Source organism: Drosophila teissieri, chromosome 3R (genome assembly GCF_016746235.2).
Source record: "Drosophila teissieri strain GT53w chromosome 3R, Prin_Dtei_1.1, whole genome shotgun sequence".
NCBI lineage: Eukaryota > Metazoa > Arthropoda > Insecta > Diptera > Drosophilidae > Drosophila > Drosophila teissieri.
The window spans coordinates 24,930,866-24,958,538 of NC_053032.1; the positions used below are offsets into that span (position 1 = coordinate 24,930,866).

A 27,673-nucleotide genomic window follows, 5' to 3' on the forward strand; every position below is an offset into this window, starting at 1 on the left:
TGCTCCCTCTCTCTCTCTCTCTCTCTGTGGCTCTCTCGTTGCTCGCTGTTCCTCATCCTTGTGCAGTTTTCCTTGGAATTTCAGTGCACAAATTCTGACACACCAGGATAATACTCTCTCTCAACGGAGAGCAACTGTGAGAGGAAAGCTCTGAAGGGAAAAGCTCTCGCCAGTTGAAGGGAATTTCCTCACTTCGCTTGCTTTTCAATCAGAAAGAGTTTATCCTTCGTGCTTGATGGACGCAACATTTAATTCGCGCTTCTTCTATCAAACAAAGAAAACCAAAAAGTCATTTTCAATCGCATGAAACTCATTGTTATTGAACTCCGTTTGTTTTCCAATTTGTTTAACCCCAATTCCGCCGCTCGTTGTGTGTGTTTTTTGTGACGAATGCAGTGAAAATCAAATGAAACGTCGTATATTATATCGTGGTATACAAAAGTGCTGCTCTATTTGGCGCCCAAAAACGGAAGGATACTCGTGGCTTTAAGCATCAGCTCTAGGTAAAAACACATCCTCCTACTCGTGTTGTTTGCATAGCCGCTTTGTGTGCCCTCGGAGGCATTTGCTCACTCCAGCCAGGATATCCAACCATCCGACCATACAACCATCCGACCATCTATCCATCCATCAGAACCGCTGGCATTGACAGTGACGACTGACTCTGACAAATGTGTTTGTCATGTTTACCTTGTGGCTTAAACAAGTTAATTGCCGTGCGCCAGACACAAAAACCAACAGTACACATGAAACAGCCAACTCCTTCCGGCTCCGGCTCTGGCTCCACTCGTACATGTGTCCATCAATTATTCAGCCCGATTGTGAAGCATTAAATATTGAAGCTATGTCCTGCTTATGAGCTAGAAGATCGCACACTCCTCAATCACGCTACATACTTACATACATACGTGCATAGCTACACAGTTCATATGGGCTGGTGCTAAAAATAAAACGTGACACCTGCAAAAATGCTGTGCGTACAGCCAACCAACCCACCTTAGTGAACCCAGTGAATCCAGTGAACCACCCAGCCTAATGGCCTTGGGACTGAGCTGGGACGGTGGACGGTGCCTGTTACTGGCTTCAAATGGGACTCTGAGGGCTCTCGATTCGGCACTGATTGCTTTAGTCGGCAATCAACTGTGCGCCAACCACCCCACCACCCACCCACACACACACACTCACATACACAGCGTCCAGCCAAACGAGTGACCTTCAATTTGCCTTGCATATGCTCGAAATTAATAATGCCAGATTCACCTAAAAGCTTTGCACAAAAGCTGCACAAATGCAGCTGCGTAAAAAGTTGGCTGATGAGCAGGGAGGTGAGGGGTTGGGAGGGGATTGTGTACTATCATAAAACATCCGCTTGGCCATTTTTATTTATATTTAGCGCCGTGCGACAGACCGGAAGTAACGTAAAACGTAACAAACGACACATTGGGGCACAATTTGCACACGTGTCGTATGCGCAACACTCATACACTCATACACTCACACACACACGCAATGGCCAAGTTAACTATTTTTGGCTGCAGTGTCCTTTTGGCCCTGGCTATGTACACAGTATGTCCTGGCCGCTCCTTTTTCGGCTGCTTTGTATGCAACGGGCGCAACAAGCGCAAAAAGAGGCGAAATCACAAAACAAACTGACGCCATTTTGCCATTAATCCCGACCACTTTATGGCCAGGCCACCAAGCAAACTTTCCCCTTTCCGGTTATACCCTACCAATTTCGGGGTACTTTGGTGCACTTGGGAGATGTTCTTTTGATTAAAAAATGCAGATATCCATGGTGCTTAAATCAAATCATCAGTTTTCCAAGTGATAATTGTTGGTAAACAGCCCCAACTAAAATGTATCTTGGATTATTGTTTAATAATGTGTGTTGTACTGTAGTGTCCTTCTGTTAAAAATCAAGATTCAAAGCTTTTCATTTTCAAAGAAGTAACTTTAAATTAAACTCGAATATCACATCCATTTATTGCTTACCCCTTAAAATCTAGAATACAGGGTATCCCCAGAACGTTGCTTCACTTTCGACTTCGGCTTACATATGTATTTCTTTGTTTGCTCTATTCATTTTGGCTTTTTTGCCCTTTGTTTTTTCGTCCTTTGTGCTTTACTTTGTAGCGCCATGCTTATTTTTTGAGTTGGTCCTGACCCCACCTCCCCCCTCCCCCTCCCCCGGAATGGAGGAGGATTTGCTAATGGCAGGAGCGTTTTGTGGCCAGCGCTGGTTACAAGTGCTTCAAATGGCTGAAAGGTTTATGGCCCGTCCAGTTGCGAGTTCTCCGGTTCACCCGGCTTACCAGGTCGCCCTTCCTATAGTTCTTTATTACGTTGTGTGTTTTGCCAAACAGCAAACACAATTGCCCAGCCCCGCCTCGACTTTTGTTTCAAGTGCCGCCCCATCAAATGGAGTGGCCATCACTCGGTCTCCGGATCCGCATTCGCATCCGCATCCGCATCCGCGTATTCCCTGCTCGATTTAACTGGGTCTAGTGCTGGGTCCTAATCCTCAGGGCTCTTAAAAGTAAGCTGCACTGGGCGAAAATATGGAATAATATATAGAGAAAATTATAGTAAAGTTTATATTTCTAGATGGCGTTGAAAAGGAATTATTCTAAAACTGAATCATATAGTTTTGTGACATATTACTAAAAGTTTGCACCTAAAACTTAGAAACAGCTGATATCCTTTGCAATTTAAGTAATCAAATAAATTCGAATTTAAGTGCCATAGCATTTTTCTCAGTGTACTCGTGCATTGAACTGCTGTGGCGCACCTCTTCGATACTTTCTCGCTAAAGGAGAGCGATGGGAAGTCCCTGACCAGGCGGCTCCTATGGCTCCGTTGGCTTCTTTGGCTGCTTCGTGCCCGTGGATGCCTCTTGCAATTACTGTCGACTAGGCAACCATGCACCGCCCACCAACCACCACCCACCGCCCACCTCTGGGCCACTGTTCACATTTGATGTGCATTTGCATTCGTGGCCCTCCGGCTATCGAATGCTTTTTAGCCCACGACATTGTCATTGTTGCAGCTCGCCTTTTTCTTCTATTACTCCTTTTTTCTAGCCGGGCCACAAAGGACACTGGAGTGCAACCAGAGAGGAGGGTGGTGGAGTGCGAGGGCTTTTATTAAAGTTTCGTTTTGTTTGACTGGCACAACAATGTCCTGGCAGCGACACCCGCCGCCACAAGTGGCGACATCAGTTGCAGGCTCCAACTGCTCCTGTTTTTTTTTCTATTCTGGCCAGCACCGGAAGTTGCAGTCTAACAATAAGTCGAAGAATTGTAAATGTGGGAAACATTTCAAATATATATGTTCCTGCCCATTTCTTATTAATTCCTGCGCAGCCAAGTGGAGTCTGCAAATAGATCTTCTGAAACTGGGACTGATGGTTTCTTTTGTCCGGCAAAAACTGAACAAAACTACTTGCATTGTATTGTTTGCTTGACACAGATAGCTCTTAGTAGATACTTTCTTCGTTTGGTATGGTTATCTTTAATTCTCTCTTTCACTTTACAGAAAATTACAGAAGGACATTAACACCAGGAACTGGACCAATTTTAGACCGAAATACGAATAATCAAGCACAACAATCAACTCTACTCACCGACCTTTCTAGTCTTCTACATACCCGTTTACACTCGAAGGACCTTTTGTACCGTCCCCCTTTTTGGATAAACATATCGCTGGAGAGGAAACACGAGGAGATAGTGCCCTAAAACCCGCACCCATCCACCCGATCCTGCTGCCCCCGTGATCCACGACAGGATCAGTCGTAACCCCAATAACAAATACCCTGTTGACCGTTGCGTGCCCCGAGGCAAAAGGAATCCAAGACGGCGCCACTTAAACCACAAGCCTATAAAATTGGCCGAATGTTATGTTGTGGCTTCTGCTGTGGCAACATGTCGAAGCGCGATTACAAAGTGGCCACCACGGATGGCATCGAGCTGGAGCCGTTGGGCGGCGAAAAGTGCGACAAGGATAAGGACAAGGACAAGGAGAAGCAGACGAACGGCGTCACTTTCGGTGAGTATCGTTTCTGAAAATCTCCCTAAAGCATCTTCCTGCACTTGCAATTGCCTGGAGCATCATAAATAATCAAAAAAAACCAAGTGCATAATTGCACTTGTGCATAATTCGACGCTTCACGCAATTTAAACACCTCTTGCCTGCCAATTTTGGGCGTAGCCATTCGCTCCTCTGGGATTTATGCATCCAGTTGTTGCCTTAATTACGCCGAATGCAAAACAAAGGCATTAAGAATGCCACGTCCTGCAGCCGTTACTCATACGCCTCGTTGGCCAGAGGCAAAGTAAATGAATGTCAGCAGCAGCATGCAACCCCCTCGTTACTTGCCACCATGCCCCATTCCCCATTCCCCCTTTCATTTTCAACATATTTTTGCATTTCCCTTCCGCCGGCAGTCAAGTTTGCGAAATTTTCCGCCCTGACAGATGTCCACCGGTTCCGGCGGGCTGCTCCGGACGGAGAGACAGACGGATTGGCGGTTGGGTAGGCGGCGCAAATGTTCCCGAGTGCTTCTTAGGCTGTCGCCGATTTTCAACCATTTTACGCTCGTCCGGAGTTTGGCAATGCTGGGAGCATTAATCCCCCGGGGCCATCGATTGTGGTAATGGGATTTCAATACAGGATTTGACTGGGAAATCAATTCTGAATTTAGAATTCAGCGGAATTCAGTGAAGCCAGGAGTTGATAGGACTGTAAAAATACTCTTATTACTTAACTTTAAAAGCGATATTTAAGAGATAAAGAAAGCTTTACTTGGTATGCTACCCAAAAAAGTATGCTATCATTTTTGTCTATGTAAAGTAAGTAGAGAAACATCTCTATGTTGATTATTTGCCTCAAGACACAAATAAATAAAGGAAAACTCCTAATTATCCTGTATTTAATGACAGCTTAAGGCAGCACAAGTAACTATATACATAAAAAGGACTAAGATATTTTTTCCCATGCATTCCCTCCTCATCGTCACTTTCAAATCAGTGTCACGGGAACAGGACGTGGACGTGTGCTCGTGTCCCAGCAGCCAGTCGAGCAATTAAGGATGCACAAAGTGGAGTAACCTCTTGACTCACAGCACCAGCAACGGTGTGTACTTTAAGGGAATCCAGCTTAACCTCCTGGAGCCATCAGGTTCACGTAATGCCAACGATATTGGTATTTGGTTGAATATCAGAATGAGTTAGTGCATATGATTTCTATTTAACCCAAGGAAAGTGACATATATCTAAAAGTAACAGCCATGTATTACTTGCTTACTGCGAATGAGGCCTGAAATCCTTTTAACCCCCAGCGATTTGTGGCACTTCTGTGATGTGGCGTCATTTGGGACGGACGCCCGTCAAAGGGTTAATGGTGGAACAGGCCCACGAAGGCGGCTGATGTTGATAATTGCAGGATGCGTTGTGTTGATTGCAGGCTGAATGGGCTCACACACACGCAAACACGCACACACACACGAGCACTTGGGGCCGGGGCTTGACTCAAATAAAGAAATCCTGCCTATCCTGGACGGCATCAGCGAGATAAAATGGGTCCACAAGAAACAATTGAAGCGGCAAGAGCCTTGCGCTGCATGCCACCGACTTTCTGCATCCCCCCCCCCCCCCCCGTTCCCATTCCCAACATAGATGTTTGTGGGTGAGTGAAAGTAAAGGATACATATGAAATGAAATGTGTTTTTGGGTCAGGCAACTTCAAACTCAACCAGAAAAGTGGAAGCGACAGGAAGAGGGTCTCTACCAAAAGGAAGATGGAGCGGATGAGAAGTGCGACTGGCAAATGGAAAATGGAAAGCGGAAAATATGAGTAACTGACAAGCGAGCGGGCCAAGTCAACCCGTCAAAACGTCCGGGCGAGCAACAATTTATTGTAGCGAAATGGCGCAAGCGAAACACAATTAAATGCAACTACAAAGGACACAAGCATACAGATCCCCCTACCCCTTCCCCTCCCCCCGACCACCCACTTCACCCGTTTTTCCCACCACCCACTGGGCGCGTAATTAAATGGAAATGGAAAATATGGCCCGCGGTCCCCCTTGCAACACAACACTGGTACTTGTTGAGGCACTTGAAGTCCTGCCAAGCCGCGTGCATTTGGTTGCATTTGTGCTATATAGCATACCCTTGCCCAGAAGGGCTTCTATATATAGTCCTGCGCTGCGAGGAAACCAAGCTGAGAGCAGCGACATCACAGCCTACCAAAGTAACTTCATGGAACCTATCATAGTTGCAAATTTATAGAGCACTTATATGGAGCATGGCATGGAAATGGGGAATGTTTGCGTCTGCCATGCTGAAGAATCTTACTCTAAAGAGATCAAGAAAATGTTGGAAAATTTACCAGCAAGAAGTGGAAGAGTATCCTTTGTGTGCTAGCTAGGCTGAGCACTCCTTTCTGCACAATTAGTTCGCCAGCGGGATTGATCCGCTTCAGTTGAGCCCAATGCCAATCAAATCGATGGCAGGCGCTAACCCCACATGCCAGTCCCAAGACCCACTTATCGGGTCGACCACTTGGGCGCAACTCCTTCGATTGGCATTATTTGCAATGTGCAACGAGTCTGCAAGTGGTCCTCGAACACGGTCTGCCAATTAATTAAAACATAGCAAATGCCTCAAATTGAGTGTGCAAATAACCCCAGCCGGACCTCAGTCTGCATTCTTCTTATCGCTGACTATGGAATGGGAAGTCGGATTTAATTCAGATTCGTTTATTTCAAAGCGTGTAGATAGAATTGTGATTACCAGACATCGCATTTGATGATGGGATTCAAGCCCCCCGTAGATTGGGGACAATTAAAGGCCTGTCCAAAGCCCCGCAGGTTGGCAAGCGTTTGATGGAGACGAGTCCTATCCGTATCCTGGCCACCGAAGTCCACGTACTCCTCATCGCCAATCAGATTTTGGGCGTAGTTCAGGAAGAACAGTTGCTGTAGCGGCAATCTGCTAAAGCTGGGCTGCAACTGGCTGAACCTGGAGCCCATGCCGAAGTAGGCCTCATAGGCCAGCTGAAGAGCCGACACATCGAGCACTCGCTGGTCCAGATAGTCCGTGGAGTTTCCATTGAGGCAGTTAAGGGCCGCCACATAGTTCTTGTTATCACTGAGGTCCAAGAGCGGCGAGCTGGGATTGCCAGAGACATCGTAGACCAGTGCCTCGGGCAGCAGGGCCTCCAGCATCTTCTGCAGGATCATGAAGCCCAGGAAGCTCACCTTGAACACATCGTGGCCTTGGGGCACAAAGTAAGGACTCTGCAGGACATCGGTGGGCAGTACAATGGTGTTTTCTCGCCTCACGTAGAATGGCTCCGGATTGTTGGTGGCTAAGCTGTCATCCAGGGAGTAGTAGGCATTCCCCTTGGCCGCAGGCTGATCCAATAGCTCCAGGTTGCGACGAGCGTGGACTCGTAGGACCTTTAGCTGGGCATCTGCATAGTCCTGATCATTGGCCAACTGTAGATCCCTGTAGAAGTGGGTCACAAAAGTACGATGATCTTGATTGCTGGGCTTGTTGCCCAGATTGAGCTTCATGCCCTGGATCTTCTCCTTGACCTGAGCGCCCTGCCGACGGCTCAATTTCAATTTGTTCGCGTCGATCCTGTTCAGCAGCGGACCGCGCACCGCATTGAAAAGATCCTGGACTTCTGCATCCAGGTTCGTGGTGTACCTGCTGTCGTAAAGGAAATTGGTGCCGAAAGCCATGTAGGCGCGCACATCCTTGACACATTCAAGAGCTCCGTTATCCTCGTCGCTTTCCATTGTGCCCTTCATGAAGCGGGCAAACTTGGCCATCATGTACGTCGCTATCACCTCGGTATCGTACGACTTCAGCAGTTTCTGCAGCTGCACAAAGTAGTCCACATTCCTGATTTGTACCTCAAAGTTTTCGGGGAAGGTGCGATCAAAAAGAATGGAGAGGTACCACCGCCACTCGAGTCCGTTCTGGCTCTCCAACTCGCTGAGGGTCAGATCATCGTTGGGTTCCTCCTCCCCTTCGGCCAACTTCCTAATGGCAAACTCCAAGCGCTTGATGCTCCTGGCCAGCGACATGGCTCGCACACGGGACACACCCAGGCGTGTCAGCAGCTTCTTGGTGTTGAAGTTGTTCTGCAGCTTGTCGGTGGCGTAGTCAAATGTGGGTCTCTCTATCGTAATCATGTACTTGCTGCTGTCAACGAAATCCAATTTCACATTCAACTTGACCAGCAGGTTATCGAAACCATAGCGTCGCATCCGTGCCAGCGTCAGCATCCAATTAAACAGACTTTTTGGCCAGGCCATTCGCGACTTGTTGAGCTGCGGCCAGGGGTATAGGTAATCCGGACGCACCAGCTCCAGGTAGTGCTTCAGCGAGCGGGACTCGTTGGTGGCCATGCGACAGGTCTGGTAGAAGCTCAGCACCTTGGCCTCCACGCTGTGCGGATCCAGACGGCTCTCCTGGGCGCTGAGCGCTTCAAAGATGGCGAGGTATCGTTCCTCGACCTTCTGCTGAATCTCGCTCAACACCTCGCTGTAGGTGTCATTCTCGTGCTTGTCCTCGTACTTGCCACCGGCATATTTCTGAAAGTCCTGGCAGGGATCCGCCTCGCTGTCCATGTAGCCCAGCAGTCGGTTCACGATCGCATCGTTGGGATCTGATGCCGATGGTGATTTAGCCTCGGCGGTGGCCAAAATCACCAGGAACGTAATCCACTTGGTCGCTTTCGATCGCAGCATCTTCAGTCGCGAACTAATGGAGCCGCCTGCTGGCGCGCTTCCTTTAAAGGCATTCTGGCTAACTGATAGTCGAGGTCACCAGATGGACCCCTCGATTATCTGCCGCAATGCGTGATAGGCAAGGCGATGGTGAATTGAAAATTAGGTGACATTGATAAAGATGGCTATTTACTCAGGGTTATGCCTGATAAGATTTTGCGAATTGTATTACGTCATTACTTGCATTGTATTTAAATGTTTAATTCAAGTTCGAGGTTTCTACTATCAGTAAATGTCAAGTTTTTATCTCCTTCTCTGCAGCATGGCACACGATCGTTTATACTTCGATTTCCCTGCTCGAAGTCAACATGCCCCTTAAATGGCGCAATTACAAGCATCGATTACAAGTGCCACCCTCCACTGACTTTTGGCCAAGTGTTTGCGCTGCAGCAGTGGCGGTAACAGCTTAAATTTATTGATTGCTTCATAAACAGCGATTATTTAACCACCGCATTTCGATCCGTGCTGCAATGCCCCACAATGCCCACTGCCCCACTCCCCCTTTTTTGCCAATTACCCTGCCCCAACGCACAGTCTGGCTAACACTTGTGGCCATCTTCAACCAGTTAGGACACAGAAAGCGGGGAGGGGGTCACTTCCCTTTAGATGCTCAATGGGATCAATATGTGCCCGTGTTTGTCTGTAGGGTGGGTGGTGATTGTGGGTGGTGATGGGTGGGTGGGTGATTGTGATTGTGTAGCACATGACAAGTCACAAGTGCGGCCAGTAAATTTGCATGCGACAGCAAATACTCAATGGTCGGTCACAGAAAGCGGGAGGCGAGGGGGGACATGGTGTTGACTAACTCAGTTAGCATGGGGTGTGTTGCTCGGTGGCGGTCAGAGTTGAAAAGGGAAAACAGCAGAATCGAACCGAATGCTCGGGCAATGTGTGCAGCGACTTTTGTCTCAAAGAAGTCCAATTCCGCACCGGTTGCACTTTCGGTTGCACCTTACACTGCTCAGAGGTATACCAGCTATGTCATAATAGTTGCACTTTAAGCTAATGCTAAAAGATTAAAAAATGCCCAGATATAATAGAATTCCTATATATTAAGATCAACTGAATCAAAAGTTTTAACTAAATCAAAAATCATTTTTAAAGAGTATGTATCTTCGTTATAATAAACTTGCAAGCAGATTGAACAGTTTTAATTAAATCAAAAATCGATTTTGAAGAGTATTTATCTTCGTTATGATCGAATTAAAAGTTTGTCCCTGCAATTGGAACGCTTTAAGCCAACTATGCGACCAGCGAAAAGAGGGCGTTCGACGAGGCGTGGCACCGCCTAATGAACACGATTCAGCTCGATTCGGTCGACAAGCCGCGAAGGGAAAACTTTACACTAACGTGACGGCGAATTTATTGAGTTCAGCCGGCGTTGCCAGCGTCGCAGTCAGTGGTTTGGGAAATTGGGAAAAACTGCAAAGGAAAATGGAAGGGATGCGGGCACAAGGAGCATCCCCAATTTTTCCGGCAAGTCACCGCGAACCGGTGGTGTGTTTCGTTTTCTTTGTATGTGTATTTATATCCCCCCCAAAACAAAAAAAAAAACCATAAAAAAAGAAAACTTTCGTCGCATTGCCGGAACAAAGAGGCGAAAAAGGGAAAAATGAGATTTCATTTGCCGGCAAACTTCCTAAAGCGAATTACCATTTACGTTTCGGCTTTGTGCTCCATTTGTTGATTGTCCTGCCCAGTTGCCATGCCGGCCTAAAAGTAGGCAACACGGCGCAGCATCAGGAATCCTTAAATTCCAATTGGAACGCCGTACGACAAAAAGCCGAAAATTTAATCATAAAAATCGCATCCCCCGAGGTTGTAAACTCTAATGATTTTAATGACAAATTCTCCAACACGTCAACGAAATAATTATAATTATATACATAAATCAACTGTTATGTAGCAGGGAACTCATCCCTTAAACGGGAACATCTAATGATGAGCCGCTGCCAGATTGAACTATTTGGCCAACACATGATAAACAACACAACATGGAGTGGCACAACAAGAACAACAACAAATGATTGCATGTGGGCGAAATGAGGGGGTGGTGCCGGGGGGTTGTGGGGTCTTTTAAGGGTTGCTGCGCTATTGATTCGCCTGGCAACACTTCACTATAAGCTTTTCTTTTTGTACCCCGGCACTCGGGAGTTCAAGGGTATGCCGAAATCGTGGAAATAGTTTTGGGGATTAAATCCTTCAATTTAAGTAATATAGTTAAGGAAAAGTTTATCCACCTTACATTTGAATTGTTGCATATCCTTTTTAAAAGCCTTACTATATAAACAGAACTGTTTACTTAAAGGGTATTTAGTAGGTCCATAGCTTTCCTACTGGTATTTGTTTTTGGTTGTATCAAAACAAAAATCCAATCAGCGGGAGGATATAGAGAGAAGGGGAGGGGTTGGGTGGTACATCAAACACAAGGGCTCTCCAAAGAAATTTCATTTTCACTTTTGCAGGTGAGCAAAGCTCAGAGAGGGAGAGCGAGGAAGAGAGAAAGCAAATTAAGAGCGGGTAGACATGCGCAGAACTTTCTTGGGGTTGCCACCTCCCATCTCGCAGGGTTGCTGCACGCCGTTTCGCTGCGGCAGCATCCAGTTGGAAAATGTACGCGCACTCAAACGCATCGAAAAGCGCGTGACAAAAGGCGGCGTTCGCAAAAGGAAAGGACACTAGCGATTCGGTGTTGACTAAAGTGCCATACACACTCATACACACACATATACGCAGGCGAATGCGTCGCGTGCTGCCCCCCTTAACCCCCACCTCCCTCACCCGCTGTGCGTGTCTGTGAAAGAAAGCAGAAATTGCCAAAAAATATATATATACATATATAAAGAAGGAAGAAAGTGTAGTGAAGGAAACCAATTGTTGGCTATAAAAAAAGCAGCCAATTAAAGTGTTTAATTTCGAGTCAAAGCTCCGAGTAATTAGTGTATGCACTTCTTTATTGATCTCTAAATTGACCTTTTTGCCCAGAACCCACTTCGAAAAAAAAGAAAAAAAATCAGCAACAAACCTGTCATTATTCATTAATTGGCTAACTGAAATGAAATAATAAACCGTTATGCTCTGACGCCAAGTAAAATGCAACTGCAGCTGAGAACCGCAATTCAGTCAAGTGGCAACAAAGCGAAAAAAGGGAGCAGCTGAAGGCGAAAAAGTGCGAAAAAACGGGGGAAAGGTGTGGGCGAGGAGGGGATGGCGGTGGAGAAAAGGAGAGCGGGGCCAGCTGGAAAGCGCACTATTGACATATATACGCGCAGATTGGAGCGAAAGAGAAGAAGAAAATCGCCGCATAAGACAAAACAGGAAATTCACTTATACACGCGCACCAAGGAAAGGAAATTCGCGCTGTTGAGCTTTGCATTTTGACATTTCATTTCAAAACACAGGTTCCAGTGAGAGCGCTCCAGCCGCTCACTCATACTCACACTCACTCTCTCCACTCTCACTTCCAAGCTCTTGTTCTCTTACTTCCATTTCGCTCTCCCTCTCTCCTACCCGAATTCTTCAGGTCTTTTTTTTCGTATTTTTTCTTTATTTTCGCTGAGCAAATGGGAATGTAAACAAATGCCAAATGGCGGCCGCGTTAACAAAAATGAAATGGAATTGTGATATATGCATTAACACGTTTCTTGCGTGGCATGTGGAATACACAATTGGAAATGGCTGCAGGAAAAGGAGAGGGCAGCTACATAGGTGCAGTCACGAAGACAAACAAAGCGGCAGGCACAACAATCGCATTCGTTCTACTTGGAAATTAGGATTAGGTCTCGTTCTGACATTGACATTAAACAAAGGGGGAAAGCCAAAAGCAAACAGAATGCGAAACCTCATTAAAGACCAATTTGGGCAACAACAACAACTGGCTGACGGCAACTAAATAGTTAGCAAATGTTGTTGACACCCACGGCACTTTTTATGGCCATAGTTTTGTCTGTTTTGTTAGACGATTTGGTTAGGGAAAAACGAGTATACATTTCATAACTTTTTATGACAGATTTAACGATCTCAATTTGTACATCTACGTATACGCGATTTTATGCATTTACAATGTGAAATCCATAGCCTACATCAGGGGTGACCTAATGGTATGTTAAAAATTAGTATCTTTTTCATTAACATTCAGATATTTACTGAAATAATGCTGAATCGTTTTACATACTACAACCTAATTCATACTTCATAGCTGGTATTTTGATGAAATTTAGCTTAGCACCAATAAGATAACAACCCTGATTCACAGCCACCTTAAAGCTGTGTTCTTTAACTAAATCTTACCAATTGGCAAGGCTTTCCAATTTGCTTCGGTTTTGTCCAAAATTGCCGTTGCTACGCCCAACAAACCGTAGCCGCAAATTATGCCTGAATGATGCTACAGGCGGCCAACTTCAGATTCAAGAGCTCCTCGAAGGCAGACGCAGCGCGGACATTAGACATCATATACAAGCATACAGCATCCTCACAAAAGCCGGCTACACAGATGAACCGAGAGTGAGAGAGAGAGAGACGGAGATAGGCAGAGAGAAAGAGACGAAAGCATATTTTTTGGGGGGTTGATTTTCGGGCGTTGAAAGCGCTTTTCACTAATTCAATGCGACATTGAAAACAGTGAGCTTGAATGCGAGAAGTGCAGACTCTCAGAAAAGGGACCCATCGACATGGACATGGAATTACGGACGGACGGAGGCGGACGGAGGCGGGCAGCCGTAGTCTGACTAGACGGAACCGGAAGGGCGTCAGCGTCTGGCTTTCGGCCAACTTGGGGTGGGGGGTGAGGGTGGCGAGAGGAAAAGCCGGCTGAGGAAAAGCCAAATGAAAGTGCTATCTGCATAAATTATGTATGTATATTTCTGGTCGCTCGATTATCAACTCGTCAAGGCGTCTCAATTTTTGGCAGTCGATTTAGTGGCTAAAGGGTGCAAAATGAAAATTCCATGAGCACTGAATCATAAAAGTACGCTTCCTCGTAAAATATTCATCGTTCGGTTCAGGGTTCTATAAAAAATGCCTTAATACCTTAACATAAAAAGAGTATTTATTAATATTTTCGGCAGCCCGATTATGAACTCATCAATGGGGCATCACTTTTTAACAGTAGATTTATTGGTAAAAGGGGTGAGCACGGGAAAAGCCAAAAGCAGAGAAATCCAAAAACCGATTTCGGCCATTGGTGGTGAATAAACTATGAAGAGCACGTGACTGGAAAAAATGAATGGGGTTCTGGCAAAAGGGTTCGACCTGTATTGGCCATAAAGTGATTGTGATTTCCCCCTTTTAGAGCAAATAAGCCGGCAATTATTTGCGGTGTACCAGATTTTCGAGAGTGTGTGTGATTCAACGGGTTCGCTGCGGTCTCAGTTGCGATTTCGAAACCAAATTCGTTTACGGCCACGGGTTAGCAAGCGTACGTATTGGCCGGAAGACACAGAGACACCGGCCCCGTTAAGATTTCGGTCGTCGGCGGTGGTCAGAGAGGCTCGAAGATTTGGCGTCGCGAGCGCATCGAGATGACAAATGATCCGGACCTCGATGACTGTGCCTTTCTATCCGGTAAGTTGGCTGTCAAGGATGTGGCAAGGATGTGCCAGAAACTATTAGGATGTTGGACATGCCTATACTTAAAGGCCAAGCTACAAGTGCGATTTACATAAAAACGTAACTCAAATTGATAGTTTATAGCCACCAATAAGACAAATATCCGTATATGCTAATAGAAACAAATAAGGGAACACAAATGTAATTAATCATACATACAATTTGGTGTTGATGAAACTTATGATTAAAGAGTATGTTCCTTAAGAAAACCTTTTATTATATTTGTGAGCCCTACACTTTGATGATTTTTCATGCGGTAACCAAGCACTCAATCTTGAGTCTGTCATTTTTTCCCTTGTAAACTGACCCCCATTTTGTGTTATTTTTTGGTGGAGCTGCACTCAACTCCAGTGGCAATTGCAACGCAACCCATCCGGATGAATTATTTGCACAGCCCCACTGTGACTTTTATGCGGAGTTTAATTACATTTTGGCCGTTCTTTCTCCGTTCCATTTCGACAGGTGGCGAATCGAGCGGCGGACGGCAGACGCGCACCGGAGTGGCCGTCTGCTCACAGCGCCGGGCTCTACTTGTGGCCGGAATCGTGCTCGGCTCGCTGCTGCTGACGGCCATCATCATCGCCTACGCTGGACCGCAGAACGGTAGGTTTGCCCCGTGCCCCATGACCCATGCCACCAGATTCGTGCCCCAGAAGGCGGCGCCATTCTCACACCGTTACGTTACGTTACGTTCTTTTCTTTCACTTCCCTTTTACGAGACTTTTTTCGACCATGTTCACCTCGTTCGTTTTTCGTTTTCGCCCCCCAGAAACAGAAACAGAACAGAACAGTACATCGAGTGGTTTGGGGTCACCCTTTGTGTTTGTTGTTGTTACTTGATTACGCCTTTATTGGGGGCGACAGGATATGTAGTCAATTGGACGGGACAGAAAGGCGGCTTCAAAGGGGTTCACGAAATTTGACAGCTTTAAAATGGGTATTCAGTTTGACGTGAATGGAACAATAGAGCAATGTAATTCGGTTTTCTGAATGGATGTCTCTAGCATAGGAAAAGGGTTAATATGGCTTTTAAAGAATATGGATGAGTCAAATAGGCGAAGTAATCAGTCATATACGGCATAAAAGAAAGCCACAATCTATGCAATTCTGTAGATTAAAGTATTACATTAGAGTTTGAAAGTAAACATTTTCAAAAGGATCTTTAAGGTGAATCTATAAGGATAAGAAGCATTTACCTCAAACAGACTCGTTCCAAGTATGGGTGCACATACGATTGAGTCATAAATCAACGTGTCGTGGGGAATCATGAATAATGTAGCCCATTCTCGGTTCGAGCCAAGTATCTATGACTAAAGCCGCCTCAAGGTTCAGAGTTGCGGCCCAATAAATCCGTATAAATGGTAATTGAATTCCTTGACCGGCGGCGATTGAAGCGGGCCATAAACCACGTGGGCAAAGCAATCCATTTAGAGCCGAGTAATATGCTTTTAACCATATTAAGTGGGACCATAAAGGAATCATCCGCTATTCGCGTATAAATAGATGCAACTGCAACACCAAACCCCACCGCAATGTCCCCAATGGATCCGTAGGCCTCGACCTGGTATTCTGTGTGCCGCCGCCTGGCGAAATTGAATGGCAGAATTATGCAAAGTGCAAACACTCACATGCTCGCGGGAAGTTTCTGTTGCATACTTAATGGGGCTAAATGCATTGGGGGATAATTGCATTAACTGTCCAGGGAAAGGGAAAACAAGCCGCACGAAAGTGTGTTTGTTTGCGGCTTGGATTGGTGGAGGAAATGTGCACGGACACATGTCTGGTGGAAAGTTAATTTTCCACCGCCGCGAGGTCGATTATCAATCAACATTGTCCACCATGTAGCTTTAACTTCTGCTTCCGCCGATCCAATTAGACAGTTTGATCAGCTTTTACATACACATTTTCCACGACCCTTCTATCCAGTATATATATACATATATATATCCATTAATATATCTATTTGATTTCGTGATCATCGTTTGTTTGTTTCCCATTTTCGTTTCCTTTTGCCTTCGACTTTGTATACCAAATGTTTATTATATATATATATGAATCTTTGAAAAAATATGAAATATTTCTCTTAAATGCTTGTTTGATTGATTGGTTAAAATGTGAGTAACAATTATGCCAAAACCTGAATACTTCTGAACTGGTAAATAGCAATGACACTCTATTTAATCCTTCGGCATGTTGATGTCATTGATCATCCGTTGTTTCTTACGTATACTTTTCTGTTTTTCGTTATCTGTATACTTTTCTAACTCTAGATGTTAGATCTTTTATTGGCTTTATTTCGATTGTGGAAGAAAGGTTAGATTGTTTTTGAATAATAGTGTCCATTGTAAATACGAAATATCACTGATCACTAGGTATTCGTCGTTCCGAAAATTGAGTTATATACTTTTAATGAGAAATGCGTCGAGAAATTGCACTCATACTACTTTTTTAAAGGACATGTACATTTTAGGTACAATCTATATACACACACCAAAAACTTTATATAAATAGACAACATATTTTCGGGTGAAGTTTTAAATCTTTGTTTTCTCTCTTGTTATATGAACTTACTTCTATTATTTGAGTTGATAATGTGGTAGATTTTTAAGTTGTATTCCTGATGGCTTATGGATAATATTTGTTAGATCTTCCATCACTTCCACAGCTATTGATATGACTTCATTCGAATAATCGCGACATTCAGCTAGAAAGATATCCCATTTGTGAGCCACCCCATTTGAGTTCCGTTCACCCCACTAGATGTGCTAATGACTTGAACCGAATTCAATTATTAAACCGATTTACTGCTAGCTTTTCTTTATGCTAACCCCCAACCCCGTCTTAGATGATATACCCCTTAACTCTCTCTCTCTCTCTGTTGATTGTGTATAATGCAATTTGCTTTAACGAACTTAGCTACGAATCCCCGAAAGAGTCGTTCGCGAATAAGAAGAGTAACGAGTCCTACAATGCAACCGATACTGATTACGCACGTTGACTATCCTTGCAGACTGCTCCTGCGGATCGAAAACGGTGTCCGGTTACGAAACGGATGAAGAGAACAACACCCAGCCCTTCAATCCGATTGCCACTAACGGGGAGCCCTTTCCCTGGCTGGAGAAGATGCTGCCCACCAGTGTGCGACCGCTGCGGTACATGGTCACCATCCATCCCAATCTGACGACACTGGATGTCAAAGGTGAGTCCACACTCAAAACGTCCAGTAACAAAATGCTTGCATTTAATATTTTCAACTGTGCTTTTCACCCCCATTTCGTTCGATGATGATGATTATAATTTGATTGTCTGACACTTAATTCTTATACTTTCCACTTTTATGATTCCGTCTGGCCAGGCCAAGTCACCATCGATTTGCATGTGGAGAAGGAGACCAACTTCATTGTGCTGCACATCCAGGACCTCAACGTCACCGAGAAGGTAAGTCATTACCGGATCTGTTCCGCTGCCATGCAAATTAAGCCAATTAGCGTCTGGCTCGAGTGCGTCCATTGATTGCATTCCCCGTTTCGATTGCAGGCCATCGTGACCCCGGGCCCCAAAGGCTATGCCCTCAAGATTGTCAAGGTGCTGGAGTTTCCTCCCCGACAGCAGCTGTACATCGAGGTGAAGGAGAGGCTCAAAAAGAAGTCCAATTACACCCTCAATCTTCGCTGGTACTCCAAGCTCAATCCGGAGCCAGAGGGCTTCTATGTCGACCAGTACGAGAGCTCCAATGGCGTTGAACGGTAAGAAGTCCCCATTGAATGCCTCTTTTGGTAAAGTAAAGAAATAAATGTATTTGACTCATATCATTTGTCATTCCAGATTATTGGCTGCCACAGTTTTCCGACCGAATGGCGCAAGAAGAGCATTTCCCTGCTTCGATGAGCCGCACGTACGAGCACCGTTCCGCATCTCCGTGTTCCGCGATCGCTTCCACATCGGACTGTCCAACTCCATAGTGCACACCACCGAGGACGTAGGCTTCTACATGGGCACAGGATTGGTGCGTACTAATCGAAATGTGTACGAATATAATTAAAAGTTAATATAATTATGTGCCTTCCACAGCTGCGCGATGATTTCATAGAGACTCCACCACTGCCCGCCGATGCGGTGGCCTGGGTGGTGAGTGACTTCCAGCGCGAATCCCTGCAGCCCTCAGCGGCATATATTCCCACGACGCCAGCGCCCCCGGGATCCGGAGTGGGTGGCAAAAAGTCCGCCCAACTGAACAATTACACGCAGCTTAAGGGCAAAAACCCGCCGGTACGAAACATCACTGCCCTCACTCATTCACTGAATGTCAACCTGACGCCACGCCAAAACCTGACTGTTGTTCAACCCACGACGACGACAGCTTGGCCAGTGAATCTCAATGGGAACGGAAAGCCAACGAATCTAACATCACTTTCCCAGTCCACGGGATCGTCGATAAAGAGAGCTCCGTCGTACACCTTCTATGCACCCAGGGATCTGCTGATTCGCTCCTCATTCATTCTGCACACTTCAAGAGACGTTCTCGAGTATTTGCAGACCTGGTTGGATATCAGTTATCCCCTCACGAAAGTGGACTTTGTGGCTTTGCCTTCCCTGGATCGTAACATGATCTCCTCGCTGGGATTGGTCACTTTGAAAACCTCGTTCTTAACGGATCCCAGTTCAATAACCTCTGAGCAATATCAGTTCAGTGCACTTCGCATTGCCGAGGCGATGGTAAGGCAGTTCTTTGGAGGAATCACTTCGCGAAAGGTGCTCAAGGATGTCTGGTTGTGGGAGGGATTAATCCAGTATTTGGGCATCCACGCCTTGGCCCCGCTCCAGGAAACCTGGCCCTTGAGGGAAATGTACCTTCTGAAGATGGCCACCGCTGCGTTGGATATCGATGCCATTCAAGGTTGGGATAGCATCATGAACGGCACCAGTCACGATGGCAACAATGAGGAGTTCTTTGTTCAAAAGACAGCGGCCATATTCTCCATGCTGCACACGGCCATCGGTGAGGATCGATTCAGGGGCTGTCTGGGCTCGTTCCTTAAGGTGAATCGATTCCGGACTGCTGAGCCCACTGATCTGTGGACCATTTGCACGAAGAAAGCCAACGGCTCGAAGAATATCAAGGACATGATGACGCTGTGGACGCACCAGCCTGGCTTCCCCCTCCTCACGGTCACCAAAATGGGCAACAGCATTTCCATCTCGCAGAGACCTTTTCGACCCGCGGAATTCCTGGCCATCCATGACGACTCCTACGATGGGAATAACTACAATAAAACGACGCTGAATGCCACTGACATGCCCAGCACAGTGGCACCCACCACACAGGGTAGTAAGCATAAGGTGGCGCCGCACATGAAGTGGATCTTCCCAGTCACCTATGTGACAGATATCAACAACGTCAGCGAAACGCTCTGGATGCAGAATGTGGATGGTGAGTTCAAATAACTCTATATAAATGAATAAATTATTTTAAATATTTCTGCAGTAACCTTCAACGTGCCGGAGAACGTGAAATGGATCAAAGTGAATGCCATACAAAACGGCTATTACCGAGTGGTCTACAATGATGATAATTGGGCAAGTCTGATCGAGGAGCTGGCCGCCAATCCCAACCGATTTACCAGCGAGGTGAGCTGCCAAAGATACTCAAATGGGAAATAGCATTAACGAAACTACATCTTTGTATTACAGGATCGCCTGGGTATGTTGTCGGATGCCTTTACGCTATGTCACGCCAATCTGCTGCCCTGTGAGATCACCATGAACATGATTCAATATCTGCCCAGTGAGACGCACTACGGTCCAATGGCCTTGGCATTGAGGCATTTGGAAAAGTGGCGACGCATCCTCAAGTACTCGGAGTGCTTCCTCATGCTTAGCGAGTTCATCAAGATGAAGATATCCACGGTGATGGAGAAGGTCGGCTGGTCGGATGACGGAGATGTGGCCACCAGGTAAGATGGATTACAATAAAGTCGTAGGAAAATGTTTAAAATGTATTATTCTTATTCAAGATTACTGCGTCCCGAAGTGCTGTTGGCATCGGTTCTGTGGGAAGACATCGACAGCATCACCAAGGCGAAGAACATGCTAAATCAGTATCTTTACTACAATGGCACCGCCATTCCACCAAATCTCAGAGAGGTTAGTAACGCCACACATCTCTTGTTCTAAAACTAAGTAATAACACTTTAAATGTATTACCAGGTGGTTTACACGGGCTCCATTCTATCGGGGGAGTACATTTACTGGCAGCATTGCTGGGAGCGCTTTGTTAACCTGCAGCGCACATCGGAGACATTCGTGGAGCGGATGCAGTTGCTCCGAGCCTTGGGCAGAACCAAGGATGCCTGGCTGCAGAACCGCCTGCTATCCCACGTTACCATGCTGCCCACCGAGGAGGTGGTGCAGGTGCTCAAGGCGATTGCAGGAACGCCGACGGGCGGTGCTATGGCCTGTCGCTTCCTGCAGGCCAAGTGGTTCGAGCTGGAGAAGCGCCTGGGACCTGGAACAATCAGTTTCGCCAAGGTCATATCGGCCATCACCCAGTACGGGGCCACCAAGTTCGATTACGATGAGGTATGTTTGTGTATTTATTGTAAATATTAAACATTTAATAACTTGCATTTCCCCATTTTCAGCTGAAATCGCTGGTCCATCGATTTGGCCGGGGTCATGGCATGTCGGTGCTGAACATGACCTTGAGCAGCGTGGCCTCCAACGTGGAGTGGGTGGCCCGGTCACAGACGTCGCTCTACAAGTGGGTGGAGGGCAACCTGCACTCGCACCGATAGAGGAGATAGGGCATGCGGAGGTCCTGGTCACAGTTCTCTCTTCACACTCATTTGTAATTATGTTCCTCTCTCAGACACGAATCTTAAGTGAGCTTTGATTTCGCCAAGTTAACTAACACAATGGATCTATGTACTCTTTACCATATCATTGCCAATTCGATCGATCTCCTTGGTTTTCTCTGTAGCTAACCTATGATTTTAGTATACTTAATGCTAGCCAACTTAACTGTAAAATACGATTGCTATGATCAAGCAAACAGCTCTTATATATGTGTATATCTATCTATCCAAGTGGAGAAAACCTTTTCTAGCACATACGAACGTGTATATCTACAACTGAACATAAGGATATATCTATATATGTATATTGTATATGTATGTATATTTTACAAACCAAACCAAACAAAACAAAACCAAAACATATTTAGAGCAATGGATAATTGTAGATTGTAAGCGAAGAACAAAGAACAACATATTTTTTCATAAAATCTAAAACGTAACAAAAGAATCCCCAGAATCGATAAACTAAATCGCCTATGAATGCATTCTAGTAACTGTATAGCATATGTATATTAGTATTAGTGAGCATTGCGCTCGTGTGTGTGTCCGTGTATGTGCGCATCGAAATATCACAGAAATCTTCCTTTTGCCCAAAGATTATGTACTTAAGTACCCATATATACTCTATGCTGCCTGGCCAAAAAAACCCATTAGTAAATAACCAAGACCAAGTTTTAAATATCTTTTGATTTCTAAATGTATTTTAAAAGTCAGTGTTAGCTTCCAGTCAACAATTTATATACATACATATTATGTCAAATCAATAGAATTTTGTCTGAATGTTCATTACATATATTTTCATATATTTCAAATGCTAGTAATAATTTTAACTTGAAATAATGCATAAATTTCGAATCCAAATCAGTTTGAAAACAAGTTTTGATCAGAAAGATACGTTCTGGCAATAAAAAACATGTCGGCGAATCGAAATATTTATCGCTAGGCCAATTAGCTTAAAATCTGTTAACGATATCGTATGGCTGCCATAGTAATTAACTGGTCAAAATATCAGTATGGTGCCATGAACTACATAATGAATGTAAAGTTCGCGTCTATCAAGCTCTAGTGTGTGGTCTAAGGTCAGGCAGGCAGATATAACTTAGGAAATCGAGATACGACATACCAAATAGACACCCCATATGTACATACATGGCATACATGCTGTAGTTTGCTAGCAGAACAAGACATGTTCAACACTTTTTATTTACGCACTCGCCTATCACACTTAAACTGTGTACCAGATTACAACGTTCCGACTAGTGTCTTATTAAAGACATTTTACCATCTAATTTACTACTTAACCATAACGCTGCTTATCATTTGATTGGCGTTGGAACGCCGCTCCCAAAGATAGCCAGATTATACAGCCCGAAGTGTTTGTGCAAACCGAGGGAATCCGTCGACTTCTGACCACTTATCACTACGGTTCCATGGCACGCCGGTTTTGTCATTAGAAACCAAAGAAACGTGTAAAAGTTGAGCCATTTGAGCAGACCGCGATAAGAAAGTGCCATGCGACTAGATTAGCTTAGTGGGCGACATGAGCGTAGATGGGTCAGTTATCGAGGGACGACATTTTTCAACCATCAGAAAGAAATATTAAGCTATCGAGGAAGCAGAAGCTATACTTTTGAATACTTTCCATAAGAGCTAACACATGAAATATCAATCGCTCGAAATGGTTAAGCAGGTTCAGAGTTAAACCTTCAACCGCATTTGACTATGCTAATTTGTAAAGGTGTATTTGCATTAGGCCATTTGAGATCTTTGATTTCGTTTTTGGGAGGAATAGGTTGATTTGCTTGGCTAAGACACACTAAGACTAACTCAAAGATACTCGAAGTCAATCGCTCAGAAACCCCGAAACTGTAGAAACACGGTCAGAAAAATAAGAGAGAGGGAGAGAGGGCAATACCAAATGAAACCAAAAATAACTTTATTAGCGACAAAGTTAGATCACAGAGAAAACACAAAAACAAGTTTTGGAGCGATTTTACGGATTTTTGACAAATGTATAAGCCAAACAAGCAACTAAAAATGAGAAACGAAAACAAACCGAAATAGAGATAATACAAAAGGAACACAGAATAACAGAGATACTCAGAGCCCAGGAGAAAAAAACAAAACAAAAATCGGAGAAAATTAAGAAAGTTTGTCAGATCAACGGACTAAACAATGTTTGTTTTGGTTACAATAGCTCTTTATTTCATTTTTAGCCCATTCATCGTCTAAGTGCATTGTACAATGCATATCCGTCCACAGCTTTGATTGACTTACAACATCTCATTTGGGTTCCATTAAGTTTTCCAAAAACAAACACACAACCTATCCCCAATCCGTTCCTGGCGCCTAACCCCGCTTTTGTCCTGGAGTTGAAGAATGGCCTTTTCGAAATTCAAGGATCAAATATCAATTCTAGTTAATTTTATTAGACGAAATTTTTTGGCAATCGGCATCAGTTTATACAAAATTAGTAATTATGCATTGTCTATTAGGTTTTATGTAAAACTTCGCGTATGGAAAATAAAAAGTGTATCTAGAATGCAATGGAAAGCAGGCAGAGCAACTCTAAAGACGTAAACCAAATTGTATGCTAATGATATATACACATCTATATATAAATATATATTTACATAATATAGTTTAAGTCAAATGGGAATATTAATAAAAGCGATAACTAATCTGTAAATATCATGGTAATATAATTTCACTTGCTCGTGGTTCAATGTGTGTGATCCGAGGAGTGGGATGCGTGGTGCGGTGTGGGGTGCAGATAACACCTAGATAAAATAGCCATCAGATAAAATAGCCCAGGGTGAGGTGTGCGGGGTGACCCAACACACCCAACACACCCTAACATCCCATGGTTGTTTCCGAGGGTACCTGTTTAGGTTCCACCATGTGGATACAGCGCAATGCCTCTTTTGCATAAACGCGGTGGAAACAGCAGAGCACATCCTCAGAGCACATCATCAAAAATTGGAAAAAAAAAAATTACATTTTTTCTGTAAACACAGTTCGATTGGAAATTTAGTTACAATTTCAACGAGATATTACATTCCATATTTGGACCAATATTTCGAATGTTCTGATCAAAATACTGAAATTTAAATCGCAAAAACACAGAAAATCAATTTTCGGCCAAAATCCAAAAATCATCATCAAAAATTGGAAAAAATTTGAAAAAAAAATTTAATTTTTTTTGTAAACACAGTTCGATTGGAAATTTAGTTACGAATTCAACGAGATATGACATTCCATATTTGGACCAATATTTCAAATGTTCTAATCAAAATACTGATATTTAAATTGCAAAACACAGAAAATCAATTTTCGGCCAAAATCCAAATATCATCATCAAAAATTGGAAAAAATTTGAAAAAAAAATTACATTTTTTTTGTAAACACAGTTCGATTGGAAATTTAGTTACGAATTCAACGAGATATGACATTCCATATTTGGACAAATATTTCGAATGTTCTGATCAAAATACTGAAATTTAAATCGCAAAAACACAGAAAATCAATTTTCGGCCAAAATCCAAAAATCATCATCAAAAATTGGAAAAAATTTGAAAAAAAAATTACATTTTTTTTGTAAACACAGTTCGATTGGAAATTTAGTTACGAATTCAACGAGATATGACATTCCATATTTGGACCAATATTTCGAATGTTCTAATCAAAATACTGATATTTAAATCGCAAAACACAGAAAATCAATTTTCGGCCAAAATCCAAAAATCATCATCAAAAATTGGAAAAAATTTGAAAAAAAAATTACATTTTTTTTGTAAACACAGTTCGATTGGAAATTTAGTTACGAATTCAAAAAGATATGACATTCCATATTTGGACCAATATTTCAAATGTTCTAATCAAAATACTGATATTTAAATTGCAAAACACAGAAAATCAATTTTCGGCCAAAATCCAAATATCATCATCAAAAATTGGAAAAAATTTGAAAAAAAAAGACATTTTTTCTGTAAACACAGTTTGATTGGAAATTTAGTTACGAATTCAACGAGATATGACATTCCATATTTGGACCAATATTTCGAATGTTCTAAATGTTCTGGCCAAGACCCCGAACAGGCCCCGCACAGCCCCGCACAGACACCGCAGCCCAGAGCCCGCACCATGTAGCCCGCATTTTACATTTACATTTTTTTTTTACGTTTACAAATTATTTCCAACTTGTTTTGGTTTAATTTTAGTTAGATGTACCTTGATCTACCCAGACCCCGCACCCCGCAGTCCAGACCCCGCACAGCCCCCGCAACCAAGACCCCGCACCCCGCAGCCCAGACCAAGCACCCCGCATTTTACATTTTACATTTGACATTTTACATTTGACAGCCCAGACCCCGCACCCCGCAGCACAGACCCCGCACCCCGCAGCCCAGACCCTGCACCCCGCATTTTACATTTTACATTTCGCAGCCCAGACCCCGCACCCCGCAGCCCAGACCCCGCACCCCACAGCCCAGACCCCGCACCCCGCAGCCAAGACCACGCACCCCGCAGCCCGCATTTTACATTTTACATTTGACATTTTACATTCGACAGCCCATACCCCGCACCCCGCAGTCCAGACCACGGAGCCCAGACCCCGCAGCCCAGACCCCGCACCCCGCATCCCAGACCCCGCAGCCCAGACCCCGCACCCCGCAGCCCAGACCCCGCACCCCGCAGCACAGACCCTGCACCCCGCAGCCCAGACCCCGCAGCCTAGACCCCGCACCCCGCATTTTACATTTTACATTTGACATTTTACATTTGACAGCCCAGACCCCGCACCCCGCAGCCCAGACCACGCACCACGCAGCCCAGACCCTGCACCCCGCAGCCCAAACCCCGCACCCCGCAGCCCAGACCCTGCACCCCGCAGCCCAGACCCTGCACCCCGCAGCCCAGACCCTGCACCCCGCAGCCCAGACCCCGCACCCCGCAGCCCAAACCCCGCACCCCGCAGCCCAGACCCCGCACCCCGCAGCCCAGACCCCGCACCCCGCAGCCCAGACCCTGCACCCCGCAGCCCAGACCCCGCAGCCTAGACCCCGCAGCCCGCAGCCTAGACCCCGCACCCTACAGCCCAGACCCCGCAGCCCAGACCCCGCATCCCGCAGCCCAGACCCTACACCCCGCAGCCAAGACCACGCACCACGCAGCCCAGACCCCGCACCCCGCAGCCCAGACCCCGCAGCCCGCATTTTACATTTTACATTTGACATTTTACATTCGACAGCCCATACCCCGCACCCCGCAGTCCAGACCACGGAGCCCAGACCCCGCAGCCCAGACCCCGCACCCCGCAGCCCAGACCCCGCACCCCGCAGCCCAGACCCTGCACCCCGCAGCCAAGACCACGCACCACGCAGCCCAGACCCCGCACCCCGCAGCCCAGACCCCGCAGCCCGCATTTTACATTTTACATTTGACATTTTACATTCGACAGCCCATACCCCGCACCCCGCAGTCCAGACCCCGCACCCCGCAGCCCAGACCACGCAGCCCAGACCCCGCACCCGCATTTTACATTTGACATTTTACATTTGACAGCCCAGACCCCGCACCCCGCAGCCCAGACCCCGCACCCCGCAGCCCAGACCCCGCACCCCGCAGCACAGACCCCGCACCCCGCAGCCCAGACCCCGCAGCCCAGACGCCGCAGCCCGCATTTTACATTTTACATTTGACATTTTACTTTTTACATTGATCTACCCAGACCCCGCACCCCGCAGCCCAGACCCTGCACCCCGCAGCCCAGACCCTGCACCCCGCAGCCCAAACCCCGCACCCCGCAGCCCAGACCCCGCACCCCGCAGCCCAGACCCCGCACCCCGCAGCCCAGACCCCGCACCCCGCAGCCCAGACCCCGCACCCCGCAGCCCAGACCCCGCACCCCGCAGCCCAAACCCCGCACCCCGCAGCCCAGACCCCGCACCCCGCAGCCCAGACCCCGCACCCCGCAGCCCAGACCCTGCACCCCGCAGCCCACACCCCGCAGCCCACACCCCGCACCCCGCATTTTACATTTTACATTTGACATTTTACAATTGACAGCCCAGACCCCGCACCCCGCAGCCCAGACCCCGCACCACGCAGGGTGCGGGGTGCGGGGTGCGGGGTGCCTAGATCAAGGTTCATTTAATTAAAATTAAACCAAAACAAATTGGGAATTATTTGTAGCAATCCAATAGTAGTATTGCATACCTTCAGGATCTGACGGAAGACGTTGATCAGCTGATCGTAAATTTGTCGTTGCATACATTTGGGCTGATGGATGGTATGAGCCGATAGTGAATTTTTGTTTTGTGTGCGTGGTTTTGTGCGGGGTGCGGGAGTATTCATATCAAAAATCGCATGAGAGATTCCATATCAAAAATCGCATGAGAGATTCCATACC

General features: G+C 45.7%; 1 protein-coding gene across 2 annotated transcripts; it reads left to right on the plus strand.

Moving 5' to 3' along the window:
• Positions 1–247: 247 nt before the first annotated feature.
• On the plus strand, positions 248–23,913 carry LOC122621345 (endoplasmic reticulum aminopeptidase 2). 2 transcript variants are annotated; one of them, XM_043799181.1, is made up of 13 exons: positions 248–503; positions 3,535–4,044; positions 14,870–15,010; positions 17,418–17,606; positions 17,763–17,845; positions 17,945–18,153; positions 18,233–18,413; positions 18,479–19,838; positions 19,893–20,035; positions 20,099–20,361; positions 20,422–20,551; positions 20,615–20,986; positions 21,049–23,913. In XM_043799181.1, the coding sequence occupies exons 2-13, from the start codon at positions 3,891–3,893 to the stop codon at positions 21,199–21,201; spliced, it is 3,378 nt and encodes a 1,125-aa protein (XP_043655116.1). In that variant the 5' UTR covers positions 248–503; positions 3,535–3,890; the 3' UTR covers positions 21,202–23,913. The 2 variants fall into 2 exon arrangements, with proteins under 2 accessions (XP_043655116.1, XP_043655117.1); XM_043799182.1 differs by lacking the exons at positions 248–503; positions 3,535–4,044 and adding an exon at positions 14,287–14,362.
• Positions 23,914–27,673: the final 3,760 nt, after the last annotated feature.

Bases quoted from the DNA above. Each gene is read 5' to 3' on its own strand.
- LOC122621345 (XM_043799181.1), top strand. From the start codon at position 3,891: ATGTTATGTTGTGGCTTCTGCTGTGGCAACATGTCGAAGCGCGATTAC. The intron at 17,846-17,944 runs GTAAGTCATTAC...TTTCGATTGCAG, and splicing joins ACCTCAACGTCACCGAGAAG to GCCATCGTGACCCCGGGCCC. The intron at 20,362-20,421 runs GTAAGATGGATT...TTCTTATTCAAG, and splicing joins GACGGAGATGTGGCCACCAG to ATTACTGCGTCCCGAAGTGC.